Genomic DNA, 9,186 nt, shown 5'->3' with positions numbered 1-9,186 from the left:
GAGCACCTAATACCTATAATGGACCTGAGCAAGAAATCTCCTTAGAAAATATTCCTAGTCCCTTACCATTTGGTGCTGATATCTACTTTACTCTCTTGTCAATGATAGGCTTCCACTGCAATTTCTTATCCTCTTAGTCAAGGTCAGATCATAAAGACAATCCAAAAATGCACCACCGGGAGCTCTCCCTCTAGAGCTTCACTTGCAGTTCGTTTGGCACCACAATCGAAAGAAGGCTGAGAGAATGCCACCCCCTATAGCGTTCCCCTATTTACCCGACGCTCTCTGGAGGTTCTGTCCCATTCCGACGTGACATTTCTGACGCAGAGCATGCGGTATATACTCGTAAGCTAAAACTGTCGGTTTCAACCCCAAGCTTAGCTGGGGCGCTTATCTAACCGGTCACGCAAAACGATCTCACCATCTTCTATTTCGAAATCGGTTATTTTGGATAGCATGGGAAATAGGTATCGAGAATAGACTCAATCGACTACTCACTACTCATATGGAGCTTAAACACGTATTCTTTTTTACTGCTTGCTTAAAGCCATTTATTTGTAGCTTTAGTTAAGGAATTATTCATTTAACCCCTTATGTATATGTGTTACATATATGTTTAACCCAGTTCAGCAATTGTACGAAGCCCGACAGTATCAAATCAAATATATTTAATTGAATTAGTTAACTTTAACACCACCAGTATTAATACATTTTCTTTTGTTGTGGTTTCCCCCAAATATTTTTCAGTAAAAAAAATAAAGATTCGAATATGATTGCACTGACCCAGGGCAAATGGAGTACACGCGATGTTCATGATACCAAATTTAATGAGGAAAAGCTGTCGCTACAATTTCGCACAGGACGTTTGGGTGAGTGCGCAAATATTGATGATACGTACATACATATGTAAGTGTGTGTGTGTGTGTTTGCTTGCACTTTAATTCCGTATTTCTCTCTATTTATCTGTTGTGCATGGCCTTTTCTGGCAAAACAAAATGCGTCTAATCAACCGCAAAATCAATGAACGCAAATGAACGGACTGTAATGGGAAATCGCTGATGGACAATGCTAACAACAACACACGTGTGTGTGTATCGCGGTATCGTGTTGGGTGTGTTGGTCGTGATGTGCTAACCACATGTGGCGGTCATGGTCGTTCTCTTTATTCTGCATATTTCATTTGAAGGCATATTTGGGTTGGCGCTAAATCGCTACAGCAATATGCCGTATCAGACTTGGGAAATCAGGCCGGATTTCAAAAGGTATGTATGTATGTGTGTATTTGTGAGAAAAATGGAAATGAGTGTATGCAATGTTGTGTTGTTCAAAGCCACATTTGCATTTGTGATCAATGCATAGGCAACCTGCTGCGAAATCCAATCGATTTCAGCTTAAGCGGTTGCTTTGAATTTTAAGCAATGAATAGTAAATATTTCTGCTATTTTCTATGGAAGTTTTACTAGGCCTGGTAGGTAGACATTTTAACCGCTTTTATCTTCTTGAAACATACAAAAAACAGTTCTACTGCCTACATGCGTCGGATTCTCTTATATTGAGCAATATTTTAGTGCTTTTACGTACCATTGAAGCTCTAAATTGCTTCAGAAAACTTACTACATAAATTTAGGAAAATGAAAAACGTCTTTTAATCTCTATAAGAAGTAAAAATTCGCATGACGAAGATAAAAATAAGTTAGTTGTGTACCAAAGTTTAATTTGCGCTTTAAAGTTTCCCTAGGAGGTATTAGCTTTCTGGTTCGCACACACCTTCTCTAATCCAATTAAAAGCAAATAAAGCGGACAAATCCCAACGCAACCGAAATTGGAAAACTTTATTCGCAAGCCAATGTTGCAGCAACAATGCAGCGGGTGTGCACCGAACAATAATAACATAGCGAAATTAAATGTTTACAAATTCAATCACATATGAGCAAATCTCACGAGTTGCTACATTTTTTTCTACAATACGTATTTTTGGTCGAAAATGGTGGCACACTTACCTTAGACAGTGAATTGTCTTTAGTTTTGCATAAAGAGGAAGATTTTATTGCAAAATTGCATTTAAACGAAAACTTGTATAACATATACTAAACAAAAAGTAAAAAAAACAGATCTATACTGCGCTGGGAATAAAAATGTTGTAGCCGGTAAATTAGGTTACTGTCAATTTTTAAACCCTTTTCGCATTTTGTGTAAATACGCTTGTAGCCGGCACATTTTTTCCCCTCCTCCGCCCCCTCCTTTAAACCCCTTCTGTGTATTTATTTTTCTGAAACATTCTCTCTCCGTATCTCTCTTCTCTTGCAGCCCTGGCATGATTTTCTTCTCCTTTACTGCCTCTATTATCAGCCTTGATATGAACATCACTTCCACCGGTTATTGTGTGAATAATTTTCAAGGAGGCAGCACACCTGCAATTAGCGAGATGCTAGGCAAGACCTTATCCCTAGCCGAACTGAAATCAACGCTCATTGCCGCTGCCGTTGATATATTTCCTGAACCCGACACTTTCTGCTACACTGAAGGCACTTGCGAGAAGAATTTCGTCATGGAAATGCACTTGTATGCGTGCATCTCTACATTGGTGCAGTCCCATAACTTCAGTTGGTCCCGGTGGAATCTCTTAGCGGGCAGCCGAACTATTGTGTTGCTTATGCGCGAATTGATCGAGGGCAAGAAAGTGGTAAGTAAAGAGAAATGTGTGTTCGTTGTTATTCTTTACAATACTTTAATATTTTTTACCTTTGCTTTTCTTTGTATATTTTACTTAGCCCTACCATTCCACCTTGCTGGTGACGCCTTTGAAGACTGCCATAATCGACTGTACCGAAGTTTCGCCAAGTTTCAATTCAGCTGGCATTGCTGGTATGGACTACTACGCCGATCTCTATCAACTTTCACAGGTGTATGCGCAACCCAGCAGTTTGCAAAAACAGCGGAATATGGATCCGATGTTGCGCGAAAATGTGGCACGCATTTTGATGGCCATAAGACCATTAAGTTTTTGTTAAAAAAAGGAGTTTTAACCCCTTGAAATATATGCATATCTAAAATTTTTTCTATACATATATTTTATATATAACCGCATATAATGAAGATATTTTAAAAATAAAGCAGCAGAAATGAAATGTAGCATTCTGAGGGGATGCACAATAGAACAGAGCTGTAAAAATTTGCAATAAATTTGTTTAGCAATCAATGATTGTGCTACTAATAGGATTACAATCAAAATTTATTGCATTTTTCTGATTGTAAAAACTACAATCAATTTAATTGTAAGCACATTTCATTGCAATGATTGTGATTGCAATCAAATCACTGATTCAATCAAACATTTTAATTGCAATCTCAAAAATGCAATAATTTATTCATGCTTTTTTAATAAAGAATTGAGCAAAATAGAACGTGAAATTGAGAAAAAGTTATTGAACACAAAACTAGTAAAAACTTGCAAGTGAGTAGTTGTTGCATTGTTTTGGGGCATCTTTGATGGGGGTGATCGACTTGCACACACGCGACATCCCAAAGCGTCGACTCGTAGTGACACCCGGTAACGCCCTGGCAGCTAATTCGAGCGAGGACCCCTCCTTAATCCCTACGCCTATTATTCCCTTTCTGACAAAACTCTTTGCCAGTTCTCCACTCCCTTCTCTTTGAAGGGCCGGATCAAGGTGTCATACGACCCGTGCCGAGAATCAGCCAAACCTTAAAACTTCAACTCCAGTACGGGAGTCCGGCGCTCCCAAACAAAGGCCAAAAGGAGTCACAAACTCAACACAAAGCAAAGCCATGGTACCTCCGGGCCTAGCCAAAAGTAGCCCTATGCGGAAGCAGATATCAGGTGCACCCGCACCCACCAGCAGTAGGACCAAGGCACCCCCTGGCCCGAGAAGTCCAAAGGCCGATTCTACGCCAAACATAGCACTGGACGTGAGGCCTGCACGGCAAACACCGGAAATCCAGGGCCTTCCTGTAGTGGGCTTCGAACTCAGCGAACAGAGTCTGGCCATCCCACTGGGGGGACCCAGGAACATGGTGACCTGAAAGAGGGCAGTCAGTTCGAAGACGACCTATCTCAGAAAACTTTTCAAGAGCGAGCTACTTTAGAATTTTATTGAAGAACGCCCTATTTCAGAATTTTATTGAAAAACCCCCTATCTCAGAATTTGGTTGAAATGCCCTATCTCAGAATTTGGTTCAAAAGCGACCTATCTCAAACGAAAATACATTGAAAATGTGCTGAGATAGGGCACTTTTGCATCGACAGTTGAGATAGGGCGTTTCTGAACCGAATTCTGAGATAGGGCGTTCTTAAATCAAATTCCGAAGAAGAGCGTTATTGCAAAATTTTCTGATATAGGGCGTTTTCGAACTGGCTGCCGAGATAGGTCGATCTTCCACTCAGCCAGCGATACGTTATACTACTAGGGATTGTTGAAAAACACGATGGAGGTGCTGTTTAGTTGCAGCTTTGTCATGCAGAAAATCGAATTTTTATGTACGCACATTGTATATGCTCTCGATTAGCGGAACATTAAAGACGGCAATCAAAACAACCTACTGCTAGGTGTAATGCCGTGAGGGGGTTCACTTTGCGCTGCTAATGCGATGGTTAACCCACTGAGGGCTTGTGTGCCTCACCATCGTACTTCCAATTATTCATCAAAATAAATGTCATTTAGACAGATTACAGTTAGCAACTTTTATGCAATTAATGATTGCAATCAAAAACTTATTGCAATCAATTTCTTCTAATTGCATTGATTGCATAATGTAAATTGCAATTAAACCAGATTGCAATATTACGTAAAAGATGCGATTGCAATCCAATTTGATTGCAATTTTTTACAGCCCTGCAATAGAAATTGTTTCTCCATCGCGAGATATAATGTTGAAATTTTGCGTAACACTTTTAGATTTTTTCTCGTTCGAAATCCTTCTACCAACTAGCCTTTCATAATTGAGAGATATCATGGAAATTGCATCTGGCGGATAGGTTTCATAAATTTTCCAATGCTCTTTAGGAATACAAAGAATTTATCCACAATGAATCTATACGACTTTATGGGGCTTATCCCCGTTAAGCTTTGTATGGCACTGAGTACATAATTACGTATATTAAGTTGTGGCACACAAAAATGAGTTTGGAAAATATGCAAAGGCAGAAAAATCTGCGCTAAGTTCAAGGCTGGCAGACAGCCAACACAGCGGCTTATCCATAGTAACGATAGTCTAATTTCAATTTTCAACCAAAAAGTCTTTATAGAAAAGGAATAATGAAGGAAGGGAGTCGAGCTCAAATGCCGTAGTTAAAGTTTTTCGCGATTCTGCATTCTGCTCAAAGCTTAAATTGGTGTCAGAATACGCCAATATGCATTTTAAGCTAATACCTTTGCCGCAAGAAGAGTAGAATAAACTGACTGAAATATTTAGTCATAGATGTATAACAAATTACACTCCACTGAAGTCTTAGGTGTTCCTGTTCTCCAATGCCAGCTGGCAAGCCACTTCAACCATCTCATCTTTAGCTCTCAAAAGCTTGCCGCCTTCTGAATTGCTCGTGAATTTAGTTCGCATTGCACCTGTCTATGGAGCTTAACCTATCCAACCGATGAATGTGGTGTTGTTGGTATTACTGTGATGCTTAGAGCTGTCAATGATGTCGACTAGTTTATTAGCTGCGACTTAATACTCGTAGTTAACGAGTGTGTGTGTACGAAAGGCGCGCACACGCCATGAATGCATAATTAATTTCACATAAAGCAGTTTATTTGCTTTTGTTGCCACTATTACGGCTGCAGTTGGAGGCTGCTACAGAAATTTTGGCCTAAAACATATTACATTGCCTAACAACGGCACGAAATTTTGGCGTAGGTCAAGTGAGCTACATTATGCGGTTTTTTTTTAGACAAAAGCGAATTAATTCTCTATTCTAAGTAAGTGCCATCATGTTTAAATAGTAATATTAGTGAAAAGCTTGGCTCAATTAGAAGTAGCCACAGTAGCTGGGTGGGCCTTTGCTATGTTATATATCATCGATGCCTTTGCAAACCTGCCTAAATCATCATGCATGCAAATCGTAAAATCCGGATTCCAACAACAACTAATTTGTAGAATGACAGTTAGATGTAATACCAGCTATCAAGTCAACGGCCTTACAGAAAATACGTTTTTTCGCTCTTCTATTAAATTTAACTGACTTAAGATAGGCGGTTTGGCAACTGGATATGTTATATGTTATGCTAAGAAGTTGTTGTAAGTTTATAAATTTAAGATCAATTTTACACAAATGTGGGGTAAAAAATACATATAAGAATGATGTTTTGTGGAACGATTTTCCGGCATACTCCTACCCTGTCGGAAGCACAAACAACAACAAAATATATATAAGAATATTGACTTTCCATTAGCGAGCGCCTTTTTGTTACCAAAAATCTGCTGGTAATGACCAACCATCTCACAAAGCCGGGCATGTTACTTTAAAGTGCTCAAATTTACAATACAGTCACGGCCTGCCAAGCCTGCCAAGGTTGCGCAAGCCCGACTATTTTTACTACTCCCACTAATCTTGTTGGCAGTTAAATAAGTTGCCACCTCTCCATAACGTTTGACTTTCTCCTTAGCATTTTCGCTCATGTCGACGTTAATGTTAACGACATCTCCCTAATGTTTGACTTTCCGTCTCGGCTTCATGGTGAATTCGCTACGATATTTGTTGTTGTTGTTTCAGTCTTAGGCTGTCATTCTAGATGACATTTGCGTGAATGGAATGCTGTAGCTTATGTCAGCGCGTGTCTTCGCATTTAAAATTACGTTAATTATATTTTAAATGAAACGCTCTTTATGCAAGCCTTCACACCCGCGTATGCGCCTCAGCTAGTTTCGCTTAATGACAGACCCATTTTTACTTCACACTTCTCTTTGCTTCTCGCCTTCCTCATTTTACTTGCGAAGGGAAGTCACTTAGGGCCACTTGTCTTGTTACCTAAATGAATATGAATTTCTAATTGCAAAGAAATGAAAGTAGTCAAGGTGTCTACTTACTTCAAGTGCGTAGAATTTCAGCGAAAAATATGTTAAATAGGAAACATAATTTTTTATTTGTTTTCAAGTGCAAAAACGCTTTTGAGCTACTGACCTCATTACCGATTAAAGTATGCAGACCTCTTTAACTTTCGTAATTTAAATCGTTTTTCTAAAGGTTCCAGTTGTTGGCAATATTGGTGAGAAAAACTACTTAAATTTTTTCATTTACATAACCACAATGCCATTAAAATATCAAGAAGAAACTATAAAGTTATCCATTGTGGCGATTCATAAGAAGCATTCCCAATAAAATAGCAACTAAGTAAGAATGATAACAATTAAATTCCTTCCTTTGGCGCATCCCGCAGACTTATGGCCATTTCATCGCGATCAGATTTGTTTTATTGTGCCCCTATTTCAACTTTAGTTGATTAAGTTTAAAAATCTGGCCCAGCGATAAACTAGGGCTCTGGAGGTGGTGATAAGGTATTCTATGTATTGCTCCTCTTCACCACAGATTGAGCTCTTTTGTCACTGAAGCCAAGTTATTATATCCCTCTAACTTGTGCCAATGGCTAGCAGTGCAGGATTTTGATCAATATATCAGCTGGGTTCAACAAATGGTGTGTCTACCCTATTTTTATTACCTTCCTTTTATTAGCTCGGGATGTAACTATGTAATATTGATGCGCCTAAAACATGCAGCGATTTCTATTCTCAAGTAACATACCTGATGACAGTACGAATGGCAATTATAATAGGGAGGTTTTAATTTAATAATTTTTAATAATTTTATTTATTATTAGTTTGGAAACCCGTTTTTTCATATTCATCATGGCCCTCATGATCCGGCGCCCAGATTAAGGAGACCCGATTATAGATGGCCAAAACATTCAGTGCCCTATGGCACTCTTATAAGGAGTTTTGATGAGATCTTTATTCAGGCATATTGCCTCTTTAATAAGACGTTGCGTCTTTGTTTAAGGAAAAAGATGGGCGAAATCGCGTTACCATCGGTAAAACAATTTTTGTGAGTCATCGGTTTCTGCTCCAATCTTCAAAAGCGGGAAATTCTGTACTCTTTCGCAAAGCTGACGATGGGTCCGAGACCAGAATTTTGGCCATGGCGACAAGGTTTTCTAGTTTGAATTTATGGTCCTTTCATGGTCGCCCTTGATGATGGTGGATATATTATCAGCATACCCTACGGTTAGATATTTTCGCACAGGCCTTGAACTAGTTCATCAGCCAGTATAGACCGCAACAGTGGATACAGCACTCCTCCCTGTGGAAACGCATTTACTGCAGTGATGCTGAGTTCCTCCGGTCCTCTGGGTAAGCATATTGCTGATCATTTTGTATGTTTTGGGTTTTGTAACTATATTCAAGAGCGTCACTTCCGTGGATTTGAAGCTTGCATTGTCAAGGGCACCTTCAATGTCCACGTTTGAGCAGATGGCAATACTCTTTGACGCAAATACCTTGTCTATTCCACCTTCGATTGAGTCAAGTGCCGCTGATTTGCTGTTGACTTAAGTTATCATAATTTTGATCTGTGCTTTGCGATTGTTCTGGCAGTTATGGTGGTTGGTTTTTTTCCCCCGAAATACACTTTCTCTGAAGGCGGCAAGTTTTGATAATTCTATAAGCTTCCAAGATCGGGAGATTTTCATGTTTAAAGTGGTCCATTTGAAACTTTGTTGTGCCTTTATGGTGCCGCTCCGTTGTAAACTTTATGGTGCCGCTCCGATTCAGATTTTTAGATCATATTACACTTCCCAACTAAAAATTCGTTCAGTCTCGAACAGTGCAGTGAAGTTTTCTATTTATTTATTTACAGTGAATGTCAGTCCAAATTGTACAGAAATTTTTTCCCATATTTTGAAAATATTTTGTTTTATTTAAGTTTTATTAATTTGTAATAAAAATATAGTTCATACTACAACAAAATCCATAAAACTTAAAGATTCTAACTTTGTAATAAAAAAAATCGGCAAATTTTCCTCCAAATTTCACACTTTTTCTTCAGATTTTTCTGGGTACGCAATGTTATAGCCCATTCAATTTTGATATGATAAAGTGCAAGCTTGATATAAAAATAGATTTGGTTCACGCGTTTTATGTACGGTGACCATTCGTACCGATTTTGGAGGGACAGTA

The 9,186-nt window shown here is 38.8% G+C and overlaps 1 protein-coding gene across 1 annotated transcript; it reads left to right on the top strand.

The window, feature by feature from the left end:
* The first annotated feature begins 769 nt into the window (after positions 1-769).
* LOC108378885 (axonemal 84 kDa protein-like) lies at positions 770-3,011 on the top strand. Its single transcript, XM_017635191.1, has 4 exons — positions 770-869; positions 1,187-1,262; positions 2,308-2,683; positions 2,772-3,011. The coding sequence occupies exons 1-4, from the start codon at positions 770-772 to the stop codon at positions 3,009-3,011; spliced, it is 792 nt and encodes a 263-aa protein (XP_017490680.1).
* The last annotated feature ends 6,175 nt before the right edge of the window (positions 3,012-9,186 follow it).

This window comes from Rhagoletis zephyria, unplaced genomic scaffold (genome assembly GCF_001687245.7).
Source record: "Rhagoletis zephyria isolate East Lansing unplaced genomic scaffold, Rhagoletis_zephyria_1.1 Rzeph_scaffold_15170, whole genome shotgun sequence".
Classification (NCBI taxonomy): Eukaryota; Metazoa; Arthropoda; class Insecta; order Diptera; family Tephritidae; genus Rhagoletis; species Rhagoletis zephyria.
The sequence above is the reverse complement of the archived record's forward strand: the minus strand, read 5'-3'. Positions and strand labels throughout refer to the sequence as shown.

What these genes read in the sequence shown, in the direction of transcription:
- LOC108378885 (XM_017635191.1), top strand. Translation starts at nt 770, where the DNA reads ATGATTGCACTGACCCAGGGCAAATGGAGTACACGCGATGTTCATGAT. An exon ending in ATCAGGCCGGATTTCAAAAG is followed by an intron (nt 1,263 to 2,307) that starts GTATGTATGTAT and finishes CTTCTCTTGCAG; the next exon opens with CCCTGGCATGATTTTCTTCT. An exon ending in TGATCGAGGGCAAGAAAGTG is followed by an intron (nt 2,684 to 2,771) that starts GTAAGTAAAGAG and finishes TATTTTACTTAG; the next exon opens with CCCTACCATTCCACCTTGCT.